Raw genomic sequence first — 23,248 nt, 5'->3', positions numbered from 1 at the left:
CAAGCTCATCATCGCTTGATGTCTCCCTATTTTTTTTCATTGTGCAGGATGTTTTTGCAGAAATGCTATGGATGCAGTGTTTATACATATTCCATGACAAGTTTGCATCCAAAAATATTCAGAATTTCATGTTGTTTTTTTCACAAAACATAAATAATATGACAGTGTAATATAAATAGTATTAACCTATATATTTCCCATTGTTAGCATCTTGGTGTTTTGGTGGTGGAGGCGATGAGAGAAAGTTGAAAATGTCGGCCAAACAAGAAACACATTTGTTTATTTAAAAATCTCCTCCAGTCACTTTCTCATGTCCTGTTGTTCTTTACTGTGCAGTAATTGACAGGTGCCATGGTTACCTGGAGCCCTGTACACCGCCCCTCTAATTTTGCTCTCGCTTTCTCTCTCTCTTCTGCTCCCAGGTCTTTGTGTGATTGGGCTTTGAGAGCAGGTGTGATCGGGGGCTGCAGCAACTGCATCATCACACCTGTGTGTCATTGCCTCTGCCTAACTGGCTTTTGAGCTACTCGTTGTCAGGCTGTTCAGCTTGGCTTTGTGGTAATTTAGGGCTTGTAAGTCTAAATATTCAGAATTGTTGTTTTCCGGGTGATTCACACTCTCATCTCCCAGGAATCCCTGATTGTGCGTCCCTTCAGTTTGCTGCCTTTGTCAGAACCTCATCTCATGGATTTACTTCAGTTTGGACTTTGAACTATGTAATTCACCCTTCCAGCTTCATTGTCTCAAGGGAGCCAGAGACTGTGCTCCTCAGTTGACTCACTGAAACTGCAGGTATATTGACTTTCTTATTCAAACCAGAGTTTGTGAATTAAACCTTTGAACTGTCCTGTGACTATCATGACAACAGCAGTCACTGCTGACCACCACAACCACATCTAACACCTTCACATACACACCTAACCTCTGTTTTCAAATGTCTAGAAAAGAGTGTCCTGTTGCAATCAGTCATAAATCCTTAACAGATCATTTAGCATGCATTTACACTATCAATATGTTTGTGTTTTATGGGTAAATGTATACATGGTTTGTATTTTACTGATTTCAATTCTGGATATGTAACCAGCAGTGTATTTCCTAAAACTAAAATAGAAAATTGGACTTACTAGAATGGGATTTATACAGTTATTTTATCCATTTTACTCCACTGCCTTTACTAGTAGATCGCTATCTCACAATCACTTTCTTGGTAAAAGACTCAAAGTGGCTCTCAGGTTTAGTGAAGCTCTCATAAATGGAACCAGAGCACAAACCATGGGAGAGGTTTCGACCATTAAGTGGGTTTGAAATGGCCACATTTGAACTCTCACATTACCTCTTCAACAGCCTCTTCTCTTCCTGCTGTCCAGCTATAAATGAGAATCCCTCCACACCAGTACCCTAAGGCCATACGTCTGCTGCTTGAGACCGCACACTGCTATTTAAATCTTTCAAATTGCACTGAAAATTCTGATGTATTTTTCCTCTAGTCTAAACCTAATCTCTACTGTCTGCAGGCACATAGTGTGCACATTCAGCCACAGCTCTGTATTGCCAAGCTTATAAAGCTGGAATAAAAGGATCTTACTGTTAGTTTGCATGTCATGATCATAAATAATGCAAAGCTTGGTGCACTATGTCATCCTGAAAGAATACACACATATATATAGATAGATAGATAGATAGATAGATAACTCGATATATATAGATATATCCCGATAGATGTATAAGTATTTTCTCTGAAATGGATTCTGTCACGTTCATATTACAGTAAAATTCTAAAGTAACATGTAACAAATACACAAATCTGAGGTTTTTCCTTGAAGTTGAAAATAGGTAAATATCCCATTCTGAGTCACTTTGCTGCCTGGGATATCTCTTGATTTCACCTTCCTTTTGTTAGATAATTTTGGTGATTATATTTGTATATGTGTGGTGTGAGATTACATACACACTCAAACGGCCTGTAAACGGCCGTTGAAGATCGTCCTAAAGCATCTCAATAGGATTTAAGTCCAGACTTCAACTAAGCCGCTCCAAAACCTTTTTGTTTGTTTGTTTGTTTGTTTGTTTGTTTGTTTGTTTGTTTGTTTGTTTGTTTGTTTTAGCTATTCAGAGGTGGACCTGCTGGTCTGTTTTCTATCATCGTCCTGCTGCATAACCCAAGTGCACTTGCTCTTCAGGACAGAAAGTGATGACTGGAAAATTCTGCTTCAGGATTTTGTGGTAATAAACAGAATTCATGATCCCATCAGTTGCAGCAAGTTGTTCAGCAAAGTGCTGCAGACATCACACTACCTATTATTTTAAATGTCAATAATCATCTTATTTTTTATTTTTTAAATATTTTTTATTTATTTTATTTTATTTTATTTATTTATTTATTTATTTTTTAACATGTTCAATGTATCATTTCTGGCATGTCAAGTGTACAGCACTTTGTGTTCAGCTGGGGGCTGATCTGAAAGTGCTTTATAAATAAATTGCTTGCTTGCTACCTCCACCGTGTTTGGTGCTCTTGGTCTCTTTTTCTGAAAGGCTGTAAAAGTTTTATGCCAGATGTAACAAGACTCAAACCTTCCAAAAGGTAACTTTTGTCTTATCAGTTCACAAAATATTTTTCCTAAAATCTTAGGGAAAATCATAGCCTCTTTCTTGTGGTTGTGTCATGATTACTGGCCTCAACTGAGACAAGTGGCATCTGCAGCTCTTTAGATGTTCTCCATAGTTCTTTTGTGACCTCGTGGATGAGTCATTCATGCGCTCTTGTAGTAATTTTAGTAGGCCGGCTGCTCCTGGGAAGGTTCACCACTGTTCCAAGTTTTCTCCAAGTTTGTGAATAATCACTCTTACTGTGGAGTAAACTGAAGTCTTTGTTGCGTAGCTGTTTCTTTAGATTGTGGCTTTTAGCCTGGTTCCCTTGTCAGACAGTAATCTCTCCTAGGTGTGGCTAGTGAAATTGAGCTTTCCAACAAATGTGGTTAATCACAGTTAATCTATGATTGGTCACAACTTTTTTTACTTCAGTCTGGCAGGTTTGGATAGCTTTTTTTCCCTTAATAAATGAAATCAGATTTTTAAAACTGCATTTCTTCGTTTAAAATCAAAATGTTCTGAAACATGTAACTGCTTCTAAAATACAATTAACTAAGAGGTCACAAAAGAGCAACTGCTTTTTCACAGGACTGTACGTGCATGCGTACATACAGCTTTAATACATCATCAAGCGCCTTGAGGCAGCTGTTGTTGTAAATTGGTGCTATTAAATAAAATCAAATTGAACTGAACTGAAATGGAATTTATTTGTCAGTGAGAAAATTCAGAATGCAATTATTAGGTTATGAAATAAGAATTCATCATATGCAAGGTTTTTTGTGATCCATGTGATGTAATAACATTTTATCTCTCGTTTTGTTTAAGTTTTTTCTATCTGCTGTAAAAAGTCATGAGAAAGTTGTGGCTTAATTAGCTAATTGGTTAGTCAACTAATACTGTTACTACTTCCTTTCTGATTGTGAAATTAGCTTTTGTCAATTAAAAATAAATTACGCAAGGCGATTTATTCTTAATGATATACTGAGATGGGTTTTTAATGCACCAACCCTGGCTCTTTGCTCTCTAATTTGCTCGTCTGTGTTTGGCTTCTGTGGATGTTAGTTTACACTAGATCCCCATTAGTGTCAGAAATGCTGGGTGATGCCCAGTTACTGTTTGAGCTAGTTAGACAGAAGGGAGCAGTTGTGTCTTCTCTTTTTGTCACAAGTTAAGGTGGTATTTGCTTGTGCTTGTATGTGCATTGTGATTTTTTTCAGTGCATATGCGCATGAAATCCCAGTGAATGCTGGTACAACAGTGTGTGACCAGTTTACTCCTGTGTGATCAGTTTTCCTGGACAACAAAGTTAGTTCATTTATACTCTTCTGGGGCCTTATCTTCATTGGTTAGGGGAGGACTGGGTGGGAGAGGCAATCTGTCGGTGAGGATCCACAGGCGTGTTCAGCTGCTCTGTATCTATAGGGAGCACAGACAGATCCACCTCAGTCCCAGAGCTCTTCGTGAACAGATGAGAACTTGGTTTTACCCTCCATGAAATCTGTTATTAAAAAGTAATATAGTAGCTAATTGAAGAACTAGAGTGGAAGCATTTGCTGGATCTAAGGAACTCTAAGGATAACTGGTATAGGTGGGAGACCAGCTTTGAGCACAATTCTTTCAAATCATCCTTCCGTCGTAACAAAATTTTCGGAGTTTCTTGGAAGGAGGTCAGGTTCAAATCCACTCTTTTTGATGCAGTGAAGCTGGAACAGCAGTGCAAAAAAGGAAGTACGGCGCTAAAGCAAGGATGAGTGAGAGGCCCGACAAGCCAAAGCGAAAGGCATGAGGTGGCAGGAAAGCCAAGAGACCAGACACCAATTGATTTCAATGTGAACACAGAGCCATGCCGGCTCCAATGCCAGCCTGGAACAAGAGGACCAAACTCCTGCTCACACTGCTCTTTATCATCTACAGCCATCAGGTAAACTGTACATACACACACACACATTTGAGGCTTTTCTGTGAAATTATAACCAGACAGAAAAGCAGTATTTATCACTGAGTGTGAGAGCTGCGTCACACTTAATGGAAACGTCTTCTATATTTGATTCAAACGATCATTTTGCAGCACAAAATAACAGTAACAATGACAGCTAACAGTTGTCTGTGGAGACATATATAATGCATTGTGTGATCCGTCGGGCTTTTATGTATTTTCTGCAGCGTTTACTTGCCTTTAGCAACGTGCTCAACCAACTTGCTATTCTTGAAAGGATAATCTAGATTTATTGTTGTTGCTGTTGTTGAAAGAACTTAAAGCAAAGCTAACATCTGAGTCCTTGAAAGGTTTTGGGTTTTTTTTGGGGGGGGGGGGGTTGGAGCCTTTGTTTGAGTTTAAAGGAGGTTTAGGCCCACAGGAGACAAGAGAGAAGACAGTGAGACAGCTATTCCTTATATTCCTCTGGATGGGTTTTTGACAAGACAACCCTCAGAGAGTCAAAACGCTCTCTATCAGCTGGCTCACATGGGACATTCTGAGCGGCACAGGCGGTTGCCTAGTTCAGCTGTTGCTCTCATTTTGATGTGAAGCTTGGAAGTGTTCAACCAAGATAAGATAGGTGAGCTAGATATCATCTATAAAAGACGGGGTCTCAAATACAGGAAATGCTGACGTCTCACTAATGAAAGCAAATTAAGGGGGAATTATAATTCACTCTGTATATGTCACTGAGGCCGGAATAAATACACAGGTGTGTGTTTGCATTGCTGAAGGCATGGCACTAATGCAGTGAGCCAGGTTGATAAATTGCATGTATCAATTGAAGATTAAACTAAGATGAAAATGTTCCCTCAGTCACAGATGCTGCTCCTGATTAAATACTCCCACCAAGTGGATAAAAAAGGATACTGCAACAGTGCCTTCATCTGCAGGCTGCAGATACTGTGAAAGATTCAATCTTGCAATCATTAAATTAAATAGACAATTCAATTAAATGACTGTAGCTAACTGTAAATCGCTTTAATTTAATCAGCAATGAACGAATGAATAAATAAACTTTCATAATATTGAACAACTGATTAAATTTTCACTTAATTTGAAGCAAAATTAATTAGCAAAAACTTAAAATTAAACTGTGCTCCTTTCATAAACTCCTTCTGAATAACTTAATATGGTAAATATGCAATGATTACACAGGATACTAAGCATTCACTTAAATACATAAATGAATCATATGATGATGACGCCTCAGATCAGGAAACATTTTTCCAATCATCGGTTGTCGTTGCCTTCTCGTTGACTGGAGTGGTACACTGGGTGGTCTTCAGGTGTTGCAGCCGTTTTAAGGATCAATGCATTGTGTATGCTCTTTGGCATACAGTCCTGTCAGCTCAATGCACGCTAGCCATTCTCCTCTGGCATCAATAAGGCGTTTTTGCACAGAGAACTACTGCTTACTAAATATTTTCTTGAGATGATTATGCAGGAACGTCTCAGCAGATCAAAAGTTCTTTTCACCAACAACCATGGCACATTCAGAGTCCCTAATTTGCCTTTGTCCACGTTCTGATGCTGGGTTTGACCTTCAGCAGGTTCTGTTTTCCATGTCTACATGTTTAAAAGCATTGATGTGCTGCAGTGTAATCGACTGATTAGATATTTGTATTAACAAACTTGGCTCATCCCAGTGTCAGCTGAAAAACATATGCAATATATAGTACGTCACATGGTTGCTTGGAAATAGCCTCCAGGCTGGTCCATACAGACCAGACAGTAGTTTCACCCCTCTGGTCTCCTAATGGGGTTTTTTGGTGGACAATTTATACTAAGTTTACTCATAGAAAACCCATGTAGACACCTCAAAACGATTGTTGGACCTGTAGGCACACACAGTCATGTTTGCTGGCACATTATTAATAATAAGAAAATGCCACTAACAAAACACGATTGTTGTAAAGGACATGAAAACAAAGAAAATGTTTGTGTCACAGAAGGTGTTTCAAACCTCATTAAAATGAAGATTAAACTGAATCTTATTGATGCACTTTTATACATGTTATCCCTGTTGGCCTTCCTGAGCTTGGTTAGAGGTTCTTTTTTAAAATGCTGCACTTAAAAATATTTAAAACCTCCGAAATTGAACTACAACAATCTGAAGAAACAACACCATAACTTCATGTTCTAGACATCTACATTTGGTATTGTGTTGAACTAATATCTTAAGTTTAAAACTCATCTTTACTTTCATGTAACACAAGTGTGTGCCATAAGATGGTGCAGTTAGTCAGTTAGAGAAGTCATTAGGAAAACATCCTTATGTGTAAGCGTGCCTTGGTAAAAGAAAAAGACAGCGTCTCACATCTGGGCACACCCATAATTAAACAATTTTAGTAAATGGCCTGTATTTGTATAGCGCTTTACACATCCATTCACACACACACACACACTGGTGATGGCAGCTACATTGTAGCCACAGCCGCCCTGGGGAGCACTGACAGAGGCGAGGCTGCCGGACACTGGCTGCCACCGGGCCCTCTGACCACCACCAGTAGGCAGTGTCTTGCCCAAGGACACAATGACCGAGACTGTCCAAGCCGGGGCTCGAACCGGCAACCTTCCGATTACAAGGCGAACTCCCAACTCTTGAGTCACAAATCGCCCCTAACTGAAAGTTACTTTTAAAATGATGGGTTGTCTTTTCTTCTCGTGATTAACTATATTCCAAAATGTTATTCACACAACCTGTCTGTTAGACTTTTAATTAAATTTTAACTGTTATTTTTTAATTTTTGTTGTAGTGGGCAAATTTGAGAGAGTTTGGAGTCCATGAATTTCATTACCAATAAAGATGTTCCCCTGATAAAAACCAATAAGTCAAATGATCAGCGTTTTGTACGATGTACTGTTTATGTGGTCTTTTATATAAGCATCTTAAACAATTCTTTCCCAGATATCATCCTGAGCGAAAACATATCAAATAACAGTTTTTCTCTCACTTCTTTCTCCATCTGAATGGAAGGTAACAGGTTCACTGCTTGAAAGTCTGATTGCTAAGCGGAATGAATACTCGAAGAACTGCAATAAAACTCTGGTAGCGAGTGCACTCTCAATAACTGGTAAGCCTTCTGCAAGCCTTCATATTTGTCATTTTTTATTACCTTTACAAAATCCTCAAGCATTATTTTTATTGCAGGAAACTACTGCAAAGGAGCGTTTGACATGTTTGTGTGTTGGCCCCACTCTTCTCCTGGAAATGTGTCCGTCCCCTGTCCGTCTTTCTTACCGTGGATCAGTGACGGTAATGTTGTTTTATCCGAAACAAATCACATAGGAGTGCACAAATTTTTAAAAACTGTATTATGCATACTTTGTTCATTAGTCACAAGAATGCAGCAAAAAGCATACGAATTTTACAGTGCATTTAAATGTCAAAATCAAAACAGCTAATTACACAGTCACACTTTAAACGTGAAAAAGAAGAAACATAGTCACAGTATTATTGCCTAATGGTCATAATAAACTCTTGGAACTCTGTCCTGAGCTGTAACCCACTGTTACACAATTTAAAATGCTTCTTCTCTTAAATATACACTGAAATAACATTTTTCATGTTTTTGCCAATAGTTGTAGGTTAATAAAGAATTCTTGTATTCTTTATTAACCATGGAAAAAAGCACAGGTTGCATTTAGGGCTGTCATAATGCCACAATTTCACTTCACAATGATCGGAGTAAATTTGTCGTTATTTTATGTTTGTGTGTATGTGTGTGTTTAAAGTGCATGTATTTTTTTTGTGCAATCTCAAGTCAGTTTTAGTCAAGTTGAATTTTCCATGGAATTATTTTCTCGATAGTAAGACAGGAGGAACTATACATGCAGAAGTAATTCAAAATCACCCAGCTTCAAATAACCATTGTTATAACTCAGCACGATTCAATTTTGATATAATTTCATGCTAAATTGTTGAACTGTAAGTGACACAGTCCCTTAGGGGAAAATAAATGTTAGCATAGACTGCTACCCCTCTAATTTTGGACATCAGATGACATTTTTCCAGTATGTCCCTCATATTTAGAAACTTTATGAAAGACTGAATATAAAGATGTGCCCTGAAGTACTTTAACATTTCACATTTCTTAAATCTACCACCAGAAAATGATACAGAATATATCACAATGAAGTTTGAATTCTTGACCTCTTCTTCCAAGGAGAAGAACTGGCTACCCAGAATAAATACAAAACAATAAACGTAAAGTAATTATCTCCCCTCCAAGTCAGCCTTTTTTCTCACTGAGCTGTCAGAGGAAATAATGCCCATCCATGTTTCTTCCATTTACCTCCAGACAATTCTAGGAGCGCACATAGAGAATGCTTGGAAAATGGGAGATGGCGACAAATGGAGAACTCCTCCGAGCCCTGGAGGGATGTCTCAGAGTGTGAGGAGCACCATTACTTTAAAGACAAGGTGAGGGAAAGGGTGTGTATTACATAGTTTCCCTTTAGGTTTTAACGCTGAAAGCGAGGTCTCTATTTTGCAATTTGTTTCTTTCTCTAGGCGTAAAAGTTCTAGAAAGACTATAAGGGATTATTTTCTTGATTGTCCTTAATCAGAATTTTTGTGCTAAAGAAGTGTAGCATTGCCTCCGTCAGTTTTATTGTGTAATTATATCTTTTTCCAGGAGGATGAAATGCTGCGCCATACAGCCCTCAGGCTCATCTCTGTCATTGGCTACTCCTTGTCTTTGGTGTCTCTCATATTAGCCACTCTGCTAATGGGCATGCTAAGGTTTGAAACAATTTTTTAATGTTCAGAAAAATAAAGTTTATAAAGATTTATGACAACTTTGGTATTAACTTTGAACCTTTGGTCATCAGATCTTGTGTATGATTACATGATAACATTTTTTACTAGATCATTATAGAGTCGAGCTGCCAACTGTAGACCGTAGTTCACATGTATAGAGCTGCCATATTTAGTAAACCTGGCATGCTTGCTTTATGTAAAGGAAACAAAAGCTGGAAGTTTTTTAACAGATCTCCACAGACTTCAGTTGCAATATGGATGCTACATTTTGGCACTACATTTGGATGGTAACTGAAGATATCCTTTAGGCCTAAAAACATCTACAACATTCTGCTTCCACTCAGCAGGATACAGCTTCTATAATTCTGTTATACCACTAGCAAAATATAGGATGGACTTATTAACTTCAACTGCATTGATTTTATGCAGAGGATTACAGGACTTGACAGTTACCCACTAGGAAGAGATATTTACAAGCCTGTGGAGACAAGTTATCATTTTTAATTACATTAAAAGCCACAAACATTTCCATGTACCTGTGAGAACCAAGAGCATTTTTCATTTCCACTTATGTTATGTCATGTGCCCTCAGTAATGCTTTTACAGTTGCACAAGAAGGATCAATGGCTTTTTCAAATTGCTTCTGTATCTTCTTACCAGGAAGCTCCACTGTACCAGGAACTACATCCATATGAATCTGTTTGTGTCATTCATCCTGAGAGCTGCAGCTATCCTTTCTAAGGAGATCATAATGCACATCATGTATTCCAACCTACCAAAGGACGACCCTGGATGGAACACCTACTCGAGCTCTCCGGTACACTAACCATGGTGTTTTTTCTAAAGACTGTTAATAATGTCTTCTTATTTGTTTCTGGTTTTCAGTGGATACAGTTCTGAGACTAATCTACCTGAAACTTACACTTTAACAGATAGTGATAATGTGCAGATTGTCCAAGGTGTGCATGGAGTACTTTGTGGCCTGTAACTACTTCTGGCTTTTGGTGGAGGCCATTTTCCTTCATACGCTGCTCTTCACTGCTGTGCTGACCAAGAGGTGTCTGCTGAAGAAATACATGCTGCTAGGATGGGGTGAGTCAGACATGAACTATTTGTGTGTATGCTTTTATATTAGGAAGTAACCTGAGCCCAAAGCTCACTTTTGTCCAGATAAGTCAAGGACGTGGCCATGTTACCAACATGGCAGCGCGTGCACACGCAGCGGCTTCTCTCTCTCCCGAACAAACTACTTTTTCGTGTTTTTCGTCCTGTAAGTTGCAGTGTTTTTGTAAGTCTTTGTCGCGTCTATCTGTGTGCAAGCGAGGATATGCCCGAACACTTCTTCTCGACATCGGCAGAAACAAACTTTTTAAGTTAAACTCTGTGGACACCGAGAAGCTGAAAGATCTGGGTCTGCTCCGAAGGCCTACTCAATCACCGACCCCCACTCCCGCACTTCGCCCACAATGGATGCGCCTCAAGCGGTGTGAGAGGAAGCAGAAGAGGGGTAAGCGCGGTGGCATCCGAGCTAGGCTAGCGGCTAGCCCACACAAACCCGCCATCCCCTCTATCGTTCTGGCCAACGTACGCTCGCTAGAAAATAAACTGGACGACATCCGACTGCTACGTTCATCTCAAAGGAATGTAAAGGACTGCTGTGCTTTTGTGTTCACGGAAACATGGCTCAGCGACAGTGTCCCGGACCGCGCCATTCAGCTCGACCAGCTAACATGCTACCGTGCTGACAGAGTCATCGTCGCGGGAGGTAAGACCCGCGGGGGAGGACTTTGTGTTTACATCAATGATGCCTGGTGTCGCGATGCTGTTGCGGTCTGCAAACACTGCTCACCAGTGCTGGAGTTAATGGTTATTAAGTGCCGGCCATTCTATCTACCGAGGGAATATACAGCCATACTCCTGTGCGCTGTGTACATCCCTCCCTCCTCCAATGTCAACAACAGGAATGAGGCACTGAATGAACTGTACCAGCACATCAGTGAGCAGCAGACAGCCCATCCTGATGCTTTTCTCATCCTGGCTGGGGATTTCAATCATGCAGACTTAAAGTGCGTGTTTCCAAAAATACAACAACACATAGACTTTCCAACAAGGGGAAATAACACACTGGACTTTGTTTACACCACCCAGAGAGGAGCTTACAAAGCTTTTCCCCTCCCCCACCTCGGCGCCTCAGACCATATCACTGTCATGCTAATGCCTGCTTACAGACCGCTCGTTAAAGTGACCAAACCGGTTCGTAAGCGGATACAAGTGTGGCCAGAGGGGTCTTCAGAGGCTCTACAGGACTGCTTTAATACTACAGACTGGAACATGTTTAAGCAGGCTGCCACCTATAACAACACCACTGACCTCCAGGAGTACGCAGAGACTGTTACTGCCTACATCAACAAGTGTATTGAGGATGTAACAGTCACGAAAACCATAACTGTCCGGGCCAATCAAAAACCATGGATGACAGGAGAGGTCTACAGGCTGCTGAAAGCTCGGAATGTTGCCTTCAGAGTTGGAGACGAGGCAAGCCTGAGGACAGCTAGGGCCAACCTTTCCCGCGGCATCAGAGAGGCTAAGAGACAGTACTCCAGGAAAATATCTCATCACTTCAAAGACAGCAGAGACTCACGGAGCCTGTGGCGGGGCATTCAGACCATCACAGATTACAAGCCCCCACCACAGACCTGTGATAGCACTATCCCCCTGCTGAACGAGCTGAACACTTTCTTTGCTCGCTTTGAAGTCCAAAACAGCACCACTGCACAGAAGACCCCACCCCCTCCTGGTGACCAGGTGATGACTCTGTCACCGGACAGCGTGAGGAGATCCCTCAGCAGGATCAATGCACGTAAAGCTCCGGGTCCTGACAACATTCCTGGTCGTGTACTGAGAGACTGTGCAGTGGAACTCACTGATGTCTTCACAGACATCTTCAACATATCACTCATCCAGGCTGTCGTCCCCACATGTTTTAAAGCCACCACAATCATTCCGGTTCCAAAAAAGTCATCTCCCTCCTGCTTTAATGACTACCGTCCTGTTGCACTTACTCCCATCCTGATGAAGTGCTTCGAATGACTAGTCATGCAACACATCAAGACTGTCCTGCCCCCCTCCCTGGATCCCTTCCAGTTTGCCTATCGGCCCAACCGCTCAACCGATGATGCCATCTCCACTGCACTCCACTCGGCACTCACACACCTGGACAAAAATGACTCATATGTTCGAATGCTGTTCATAGATTTCAGTTCAGCATTCAACACCATAATCCCCCAACAGCTCATTCAAAAACTGGTCCAGCTGGGGCTCAACACCTCACTGTGCAACTGGCTGTTGGATTTCCTCACCGGAAGACCTCAAGCAGTACGGGTTGGCAGTAATACATCCAGCACCATCATTTTAAACACGGGGGCCCCGCAGGGATGTGTGCTGAGCCCCCTCCTCTTCACTCTGCTGACCCATGACTGCACTCCATCATACAGCTCCAACCTCTTCATCAAGTTTGCGGACGACACAACGGTGGTGGGTCTCATTAGCAACAGGGATGAGACCGACTACAGAAGTGAGGTGAGACGCCTGGCCACGTGGTGTGCTGACAACAATCTCTCTCTGAATGTGGAGAAGACGAAGGAGATTGTTGTGGACTTCAGGAGAATGCACACCCAACATGCTCCTCTGACCATTGACGGAGCGTCTGTGGAGAGAGTGAGCAGCACCAAGTTCTTGGGTGTGCACATCACAGAGGATCTCTCCTGGACGTACAACACCACAGCACTGGCCAAGAAATCACAGCAGCGTCTCTTCTTTCTCCGCAAACTAAGAAGAGCAGGAGCACCAGCCCCCATCATGTACACTTTCTACAGAGGCACCATCGAGAGCATCCTGTCGAGCTGCATCACTGTGTGGTTTGGTGCCTGCAATGCGTCCTGTCATAGAACCCTCCAACGCATAGTGAGAGCTGCAGAGAGGATCATTGGTGTCTCTCTCCCCTCCCTCCAGGACATTTACAGCACCCGTCTCACTAAAAAAGCCCTTTGCATAGCGGCTGATCCCACACACCCAATGCAAAGCTTCTTCAAGCTGCTGCCGTCGGGGAGGAGACTGCGGAGTCTCCAGGCCAGGACCAGCAGGCTGAAGGACAGCTTCATCCATCAGGCTGTCAGGAAGCTTAACTCCCTCCCGATTCTGCCCCCTCTCCCCTCTCTCCTCCACGGTCTCACTGAACTCTGTCACACACACACACTCTCTGACTCACTCACTGGCCTGCACCAGTTACCAGTCACTTTGTGGAGCATTGGACTGCCATTACCTCATAAGACTTTGTTGTTACACTTTCTCTTACCGTACACTACTAAATCTCCATTTGCACTATTTGCCTATTTGCACTACTCTGCCTGGTTTACACTCAACGTCACTTACCCATTATATTGTATATTGTATAGCTTTCTTGTTATATGTAAAATTGTATTTATTTAAATTTTTACTTTTTAATTATTTTACTTGCATTTTTTAAATCACTTTTATATTTAAATATATTTAAATGTTCATTTGCTATTTATCTAGGGATTGAAGAGTAACGCAATTTCTATTCTCCGTATGTCCTGTACATGTGGAAGAATCGACAAATAAAGTTGACTTTGACTTTGAAAAAAAAAAAAAAAAAAAAAAAAAAAAAAAAATATTAACATGTTCACACAAGAATGAACAAACAAATGAACATGGTAGCATGGAGAGAGGTTAGCCAACTATGGCTCGTGGATCTGAGAGCAGACCACAGCAACCTCCCTGAACAGGGTCCATAAACCATCACAGTGACAGACATCCAAGAAAGGTTTGCCAGTATGAAGAGTTGGACAGCACCAGGCCCTGACATGGGTCACACTTATGGCTGAAGAAGCTGACTGGGGTTACATGAAGGGACCGATGGAATCTTCGATACCAAACATCCACATTGACGGCGAAATAATGTAGCTCAGTGCTCCAACTTTCGGAAGAAGGGAATGCTCTCATAGCTAGAGATTGATGAGGTACAACACACATGCTACAGCAAGGGGGAGCCAGGATGGCAGGTCAGGGGAGAGATAGCATCACCCCCACCCGAGATTGGGTACCAAGCCCAAAGTGTGAATGAAGAAGGATTGTTGAGTATGAGAGGAACTGACCTGAAAGACAGAATCATGGCAAAGCTTGAAACGTGGATCCTCCAAGACTACGTGAAGTACCCTCAGAAGACCTACTAGATGATGTGAATGCAGCACGATGGACAATACTTACCGTCACTATTACCGAGACTAACAAGCTGATCTACACTACGGCAGCAGTGATCAGTGAGATGCTTGGCTACAAGTTGAACAGCCACAAGGAGCAATACCCTCCATGGAGAATGCGACTAGAGGCTAAGATCAAGGTAGCACGGGGGGAGATTAGCCAACTATGGCTCGTGGATCTGAGACAAGACCACATCAACCTCCCAGAACAGGGTCCAGTAACCATTACAGTCACAGATATCCAAGAAAGGGTTGCCAGTATAAAGAACTGGATCAAGGCAGTATATGGTTGAATTAAATGTTAAGTTAGGTATTTCATCATGTTAACTCCACAATGGTGCAGTGGTTAACTAAGGTTCTGGGTTTGAGTCTGCTTGCTCTCTGTGGAGTTAGCATGTTGTCTCTGTGGTTGCATCGGTTCTCTCCATGTGGGTAAAAACTGAATGGGTTTCATCTGTTAGCAGGATTATTTGTCCAAGTCAGAAACATTTCCCGTGGCAGTGAAGGTTTCATGCACTTGTAGTGCTTCAAAACTGTGAGCGATAGCGTCTTCTTGTGTAGTTTGATTCATGTGCACTTAAGTGTGATCTGTTAATCTGAAATGCTCCAGTTTCAACTACCATCTCATGTCATTGGTGTTTCAGGAACTCCGGCCTTGTTTGTGACACCATGGACAGTGGTCAAGATTTTATATGAAAACACAGAGTAAGTCTCTCAATACATGTTTTATATTAAAATAATCAGTTTAACAGACTGCTGCTTGACTCGTAAACCCTTTATTCCTTAGATGCTGGTCCATTATTAACAGAGGGTTCTGGTGGATCATAAAGGGCCCGATCACTTTATCAGTGTTAGTAAGTCAAGTTTCTCAACAACCTCTACACACTTTTCAAAGAACCATAGCACAGTCACATTGGTTACAGATATGTCATGTGGCTCCAGTGGTGCTTAATTAATTAGTTACTTTCCCCCTAATTTTCTCCATGTAATGGTTTATGCCTCGTGTTGGCATGTGATATGATGCTACTATAGTCACAAGTATGAATGATATTAGCCATCTTCTTACTTTGAAGCATTTCCAACACACTTTTAGTCTTTTTTAATGTGCATTTCATTTAAACCTGCTTTTGTTGTATATTGCAGGTTATTTTCTTTATCTTCATTAAGATTCTGATGTTGCTGCTGTCCAAGCTGAAAGCAGATCAGGTGAAATTTACCGACTACAGATACAGGTATTTAAGATTTTACTGCTTCCCTGTCTAAATGTCAGGAAACAAGCTTGACCTTGAGAACTGTTTCCAAAGTCTTATTCTTAAACTGGTACAGCAGACTCCTGGCTTACCATTTAAATGTTAATCACTCACCATGTGCAGCACAAATTCAAATGTCACCCCCACAGCTCTGACCATAAATGTCACACCACGAGGGAAAATCATGCATATAAATGTACGCACAGGTTATATAATGTTTCTTATTCCCTTAGATTTAAAAAGAGCAAAGGATAACTCCACTCTAAAAATGCTCATACTCATTCTCAATGATAAATGTATTTGTTTATGGACTTTAGCTTGGCCAGAGCAACACTGGTGCTGATTCCTCTGCTTGGAATCCATGAAGTAGTCTTCACTGTGCTGATAGACGAGTGTGTAGATGGAAGCAGTCGCTATGCTCGGAACTTTGTCAACCTCACCCTCAGCTCATTCCAGGTAACACCACTAATACAAATTATCCACCTGATGAGAATTTTATTTTGTTCTAAAACTGCATTATAACTGCTATTTGTTGCGTACAATCTTTTTTAGGGGTTCTTGGTAGCTGTTCTGTACTGCTTTGCTAATGGAGAGGTATGTTTTTCTTTTGTCAGTTACAATAAATGCAGTTTTGATATCAGGAAAATTGTATAGTAAGAACTGAAAACTTAACAAAAAAATAAATTTAAAATGCACAAGTTCTTGCTTTGTTGCCTGAAAGCTTTAAAGCTTCTTTCTTCAGTTTCTGCAGTTTAGCAGACCACATACCTGCTTGTACTTCATAATATAACCCCAGCTTGTAGTAGGCTACATTAGCCTCTATGGTCTGAGGTTCTCTGAGCTTCTATAGTGACATATCACTGAACAAGGTAAAGACTGACAAGATAGTATCCTCATTAAAAAAAATCATGAGGCGCACAACTAATCAAAATAACACCAAAGTGGAGCGTGCAAGAACAATTGTTCACAAGGGAAAGTGGTGACCATAAACCGTGAACTACCACAGCCCCCTCGCCCCAACTAATAACACTTGAAACCAACAAATGAGATAATTGGCCGGTCAGAGGAGTGTAACGGATGCATATAAGAAATACATGGGCCATTTTTAAATTATACTAAATGTCTGTGAAGGTTCTCAGTCATCCAGGTCATCGTAGTCTAAGGTGCTTGGAAAAAAAGTGTCTGGACTTCTTTAAGTTTCTTGAAGACATTTCATCCGAGAAGCTTCTTCAGTTCTAAGAGCAACAGTCCCACAGTTTAAGCCCTATGAGAGTGTCCCCCAACAGGGTCATGGACCCCCTATTGATCCTCTACCTAATCACACAAGGTGTGAAAACAGATGTGGGTCACAATCAGCCGAGGTTTCGGGTGAACCCATTGTGAAACCTAGCCCCACCCTATCATGTGATTTATTGAGGTCAAATGGCCCAAGACACACAAAGATTTGTAGCCCAACTTTGGTTAGAGGTTTCTAAAAAATCTTGTGAATGTGACAGCTCAAGAATTAAGTCGCCTAAGATTTTCAACTTGATGCTATTGGTGCATCTAATAAAAAATGTTGGACAAGATTAAATTGCAGTGACATTGATCTCAAGGCCAGAAATCAGAGGTTACGTTTTCTGAAAATCTTGTGATTTTAAAAAAACTTGCGTACAAGGCAGTCAGTAACTTGCAGCAACTCCAAAAAGTATAAATCCGAAGCTACGTGCCATTATGTACATGTATGTAAATATATGCCTAATGGACTGCTATAACTGGGAACCTTTATCTTTAGGTACAAGCTGAACTAAAAAAGCGCTGGCAGCTCTTCTTGTTCACCAACCACTTCAAGGTCAGGACCTGTTTTCGGGGAATGCCCCTGAAGCACCTGTGGAAATGTACTCGAGGACATCATCCGCGGTGCTCTAGGCAAAGTGACTCCTATGACGAGGGCGGCATTTCAACAATGCACCCCCACCTGCTCCAGGTGGCTGTGCACGGCAGAGGCAGAGTACTCGGAAAAGGAGAAGTTAAGGGTCAAGCGCTGAATGGCTATGATGTGACAGGACTTGAGTTCCTCACCAGGAAGAGTCTATCCAGTAGCGATGGTGAGATGACGCTTGGGGAAACCATGGAAGAGATTCTGGAAGAGAGTGAATTCTGATATACATACGTTTTCAAGATTGGATCACCAACCAGAAAACTTGTTTGTTTCAGAGCAGTGGTCCAAATCCTCAGTCCCCAGGCCTTCGCTGACTAAGGTGACACCAAGGTAGACATAACTGCACAATGGGCAGGAAGTTTAAATGTATGGAGAAGAGGTTAACAGACACCCTGTGAGAAAACGTTTGCATTGAGATTGTAATTCGAGCATTCTTCGAAATAAAATAGATTTTTTTTCATTCAGGGTGAATTTTACAAACTTGCAGTATAGAACGTGTTTACTCTAAATTCACCAGAAGACAATTTATCCTGCTGCATTCCCAGCCACTAAGATACACAAGCTTCATCCATGGCTATAAATCCATTAATCAGATTCTTATGTACTTACAGTATTCAGTGAATTCCACACAATTGCAGGCACGTAATGTTCACCTTTGATATTAGTACTCGCACAGTTAAAGTTATCCTATACACAAACAGCAGTGTTAAGCATTTCTCTGTTTTATTTACACAATATAATATGTCAGGCCAGTTATAAATATCCATATGATACATTTGGATTGAATTGTGTGTATAAATACAATGTATTTGTTGTTTTAATGTGAATATGTGCAGAATGTTTTGCAGGCTTTTCATGTTTTCTATTCTTGTGAAGCTCAAAATGTATCAAAGGTGATGTACAGGTACAGTAAAACTATAAGATGATTTGTACATGTAGTGTCACAAAATATGATACTGATCATATATAGAAATAAAACGGCAGTTAAAGTGTAGTTGTGTGCTTCTTCTCTCACTATCTGGGCCTGAGACACTGCGGTTACATTTTCCAAACAGATTCAGTTACACTGAAATGGAATTTCATGCATGTGCTTGAAGAGTCATGTGAAGTGACACAGAGAGTGCACAGTCTCATAGTTTCATTTATTGATTTATGTTCATGGACACAAATTTTCCTTTTTCCCGTGTACACTTACATGGTAAAGGGCTGCCATGGAGACTAAAGTCAGTTTGTGAGATATAAACAAAATTATTTTTATCATGTTCACAGACATGAACTGTAGTGCTTCAAGTCTGAAAGAGCCGCACAGTCCACCCCAGGAGTCGGGAGGAGCGGTAGCAGCTTGAATCACACACAGGACCACACTTGGGGTTCTTATACTTGAACTTTATTTAGATTGGAATGAAGTGGTGACTGAAAGTAACTACATAATATGACATCAAAGCAAAGTAACCATAGAAGGATTCAAAACAACAACAAAGAAGTTAAAATTGACAAAAATGATTTTATGACGGGAGTATTCACGGTGTGCTGCATTCACAAGTCACTGAATTCATATAAGCTACAAACTCACAGCTGACACTTGTTCCTGTGTGACGTTCCTCAAATAAGTCAGAACTGACCTGGCCTTGGCTTTTGTGTTCTGATGTGGTAAGGCACTGATAAAACACACATTCCCAGACACAAACCCAGAGAATAGGTTGATCAGTGTGTTTGAATACCTACTGTATATGTAACAGGTTTGGATTTTTCCCCCTAAATAATAAATACCTTCATTTAGAAACTGCATATTGTGTTTACTTGTGTTATCTTTGTCTAATATTCAAATTTGTTTAATGGTCTCAAACATTTAAGTGTGACCAACATGCAAAAAAAGAGAGGGAAAGCAGCAAATACTTTGTCAGTGTTTGTACAGTAACATGTAGCTTGGCATTAGTGTCTGTGGCCACTCATTGTGAGAACGAAAATTCCCAGCCTACTGTCAGAATTACCCTTTTCCAACACTGTTACTTGCACTACTACCATTACTTGACCAACACCTAGTTTTAACCATAAAGATGGAAGAATAGAAGCTAGTTATTTTGGCTCTTGTCTATTATATTTCTCCCTTCCTTTCTTTTATGTGCCTTTTTTCACTCTTATGTGTATCCATTCAGTCTGAGCCCAGATTTAGGCCTCTTACCACCAATAAATGTTGCTGACAGCCAACATAAGTGGCATTTCTTTTAGTAGTTCTAGCTGTTAATTACATCGCCCTCAGCACAAAATCCAATTTGCACCAAATTTCATACAGTTCTACTCCAACAGTTATAAAACAGCCAGCACTCAGCATCGGTTCAGCACCATCTACGTTTAAGTGGTTTCAGATCGTTCCTTCCAGCTATAATTTCCATCTGATTTTAATCATAAAGAATGACGGTGCTACACCTGATTTACACCTACTTTCCTATAAATCTTGACACACCTTCACTTTGCCTGTAGCATCGCCCTCCATGGTGCAACCATTTTCATCAGAGGTTTATCATTCCATAAACTAGCATTACAAACATGTCTGCAGAAATAGCTTTCTGTTCATTCACAAGCGTTCCTGTGGGCTGAGAACATAAAAAGCAACAACAAAAAAACATTAACAACAGAGAAGGCCCAGCAAGAGCCATGGTATACATACAGGTTACCCAAAATAGTTAAAGCCGGAAAAGTCGTCATGAACTGGGCATAGCAAAGTGACAACTTTGCTATAGGAAGAGGAATCTTGCAGATTTTGTCAACCTGCGATTAGTCTGACACCAATGACTGACAGTTTGTTCATCTAAATACACCCCAGTACATTTGGGCACAGTTCAGTGCATAAGTCTTGCACCATGGCTAAATCAATAGCCCTGGATGCATAACGCCCCCAACGAAAAAAATTCCCTTCCCTCTGGTAAAGTCTGTGTAGGTTTGACTAGATGGTTTTGGATACCCTGGAAATGCTCTCTAGGCTTCTGGTACAGGTTCATGTGCTTGTAAAATTGCACTCTTCAAGTTTTTGTAAATTAGACCTTGGGAAACAGGGGAAAGCAAGCCCCCTGAGCCTTACTTGCTAACTGTAACTGCAACATTAGTAGCAGTTTAGTAGCTTTACGCTCAAACCTAGCAAAGTAAATATCAACATCTGCCTCAGAAAATACAAGAGTCACATTGCTATTTTTAATGAAGTTAAATGGTTATAAACACCCTGGTGCACCAGGAATCATAGCATCAGAGGCTTTAACCACTTAAGTGCCAACTTTCTCCCTCTTGTCTTTCTGAAGACATGCTAAACACACTCTCAGTCTAGCATCCACCCAGGCAGCTAAGATAGAGCTTTTACCCTCTGATGCTCATTAGCAAACACAATGACTGGTTAGTGGCATTAAATGACTGGAGAATCCTACAGGTGGCAGTAATGCATCGTTCTGGATGTTAGCTGCTGTTAAGCATCAAAGAAGAAGAACTGCACGCTAAGCTACAAGCACAAAATCAGATTGTTATATGCACACAAATTAAAATGCAACAACACCTTTCCACAGACCTACCTGTCTTCCGGAGCAGGCTTGAGACATCTTTATAGACAATTTCAGCTTGTTGAGAATAGATTCCTTAATATACATCAGAGTTAAAGAGAATATAGTTTGGGATTGCTTTTAATATTACAATATGGCGGTTAATGGGTATACAAAATAGAAAATAGGCCTGGAATGGGAACAAAGAACTGGGGTACAGGGCAGAAGGACGATCAACCCCCACCCCCAGGGCAGGAAGCAAGAGTTACTGAGGGTGAGGGGCAGACCATTGCCAATGGACACTACCTTAAAAGGAGATGGGGGTCAGCACCCCTGGCCACTGTACCTGTGTATTTTCATTGTGGGGGTGTTTACTGTAGGAGTAGGTGACCAGAGGTTAAACCTGCAACTGCTGTGTGGAATTCTTTAGATCAGCCTTTAGAATAGGACTGCCGTGTGCTGATCTCCAGATGCATCTGTAAGGAAAATGGGTCATAAAAGGATTGTGTAAAACATGGAAACATCTCTGCGTGATTTCTACCAAGACAAAAAGAATTGGAGAGAGAGACCGGCGTTGTCCCTTTTCACAAGCTTTACATCATGTTCATTTTTTTCGTCTTGTGAAGGTTTGCCAGTTTAATGATTAGTCAGGGGTAACTATTAAATATATACGTTATATTTATTGAAAACAACTTTTTACCACATTTACCATACATACCAATGTTCTGAATTATAGGCGCTTGAAGTACACAAGAGGGGTTGTGTACTTTAAGTGCCTATTAAATATACTAAAGTAATGGTGTAAAAAAAAAAATCTGGCTGATTTTGAGGGGGTCAGATAGCAGGCCACCACAGGGTGCTGCTCACTTTAAAACATATAAAGCAGAAATGATGGTTCTGAAACTCATAATTTTAAAACCCACTGTAAAGTTTCCATCAGAATAAAATATTACAGCTTCTACAGTAATATTTCAGAGGTCAGGGTTATTGTACTTCCTGTTTCTGTTGATTATCTATTTCCTGGATTAGACAGAGTAAGCAGTAAACAGTGTCTCATTAACCATTGCGGATTAGTTGAAGCAGAGCACGCTCACTACACTGGGATTAGATGCTGGAATTAATCACACAGCTTTAAGGCAATCTGGTTGAGGAACCCACACATATATACATAATGATGGTTTTAAGATCACCACAATGCAAAGAAGGAATCACAGGGCTTCAGTGTGGCACTCACATCACAGAGTCATGCAGGACTTATAAAGCGGAAGCAGCTACACACACTAATGACACTGTGGCAAAGTAATCCTACTCCAGAAGGAAACCAAACACAGCATTACACTGCAGTATGTGATTAAAACAGCTTTCCCTATTAAATCAGTCGAAATGAAGCAAACAAATGAAGCATTTAGAAGTTTTCTCAGGGGGATGTTGTTTCACAATTAAACTAAATGACACAGCCAGGAGAAACTGCAAGACCACTCTAAAATTGTTGTAAGACAAAGTTCTTAATATATAACAACAGAGACCAAATATTTCTCAGCATTTCCTTCCATAGTTTAGAAGAACATGTAGGTTAGCTTTTGAATTGATTCTTTCTCTCTGTGCCTTTGTGACTTTCCTCTTAGTGCTCTAGTTTGCTTCCAGAGTTCAAAGACATGCATGGTATATTAACTGGTGCATGTGAGAGTGTGAATGCTTGTTTGTCTTACTGTGTTCACCCGAGGGGAGAACAGGACGGATGGATGACTTTATGCTCTTGTCTTTGAGTTATTTTCTAAGCCTGCCGTTCGTAATTCATACACTGTATTCCGTGCATGCTTGGTTGTCAGATGATCATTGTTTTTTAAATAACTCCCAGACGTCTTCTTCCTCTTATTCCTGTGTATCTCAGGTAATGCTGACCGCATCCTATTAGTCATTGCTGGCACCAGACATCAAC

At 40.8% G+C, this 23,248-nt stretch overlaps 1 protein-coding gene across 3 annotated transcripts; it reads left to right on the top strand.

The window, feature by feature from the left end:
* Window positions 1–539: 539 nt before the first annotated feature.
* glp2r (glucagon-like peptide 2 receptor) lies at window positions 540–18,779 on the top strand. Of its 3 annotated transcripts, XM_085283705.1 has the most exons (15): window positions 540–792; window positions 2,106–2,223; window positions 4,291–4,513; window positions 7,551–7,647; window positions 7,725–7,829; window positions 8,875–8,996; window positions 9,211–9,317; window positions 9,996–10,152; window positions 10,268–10,427; window positions 15,259–15,319; window positions 15,402–15,468; window positions 15,758–15,846; window positions 16,182–16,320; window positions 16,417–16,458; window positions 17,639–18,779. In XM_085283705.1, exons 3-15 carry the CDS (start codon window positions 4,436–4,438, stop codon window positions 18,005–18,007), a joined length of 1,593 nt encoding a protein of 530 aa, XP_085139831.1. In that variant the 5' UTR covers window positions 540–792; window positions 2,106–2,223; window positions 4,291–4,435; the 3' UTR covers window positions 18,008–18,779. The 3 variants fall into 3 exon arrangements, with proteins under 3 accessions (XP_085139831.1, XP_085139832.1, XP_085139833.1); XM_085283707.1 differs by lacking the exons at window positions 540–792; window positions 2,106–2,223 and adding an exon at window positions 4,055–4,180; XM_085283706.1 differs by lacking the exons at window positions 540–792; window positions 2,106–2,223 and having other exon boundaries at window positions 4,050–4,513.
* Window positions 18,780–23,248: the final 4,469 nt, after the last annotated feature.

The sequence above is a fragment of the Mchenga conophoros genome, linkage group LG8 (genome assembly GCF_057382185.1).
Source record: "Mchenga conophoros isolate Kocher_MC1m ecotype Shallow Benthic linkage group LG8, M_conophoros_male_GT1.1, whole genome shotgun sequence".
In the NCBI taxonomy this organism is placed as follows: domain Eukaryota; kingdom Metazoa; phylum Chordata; class Actinopteri; order Cichliformes; family Cichlidae; genus Mchenga; species Mchenga conophoros.
This window is presented reverse-complemented; position numbering and strand designations above follow the sequence as displayed.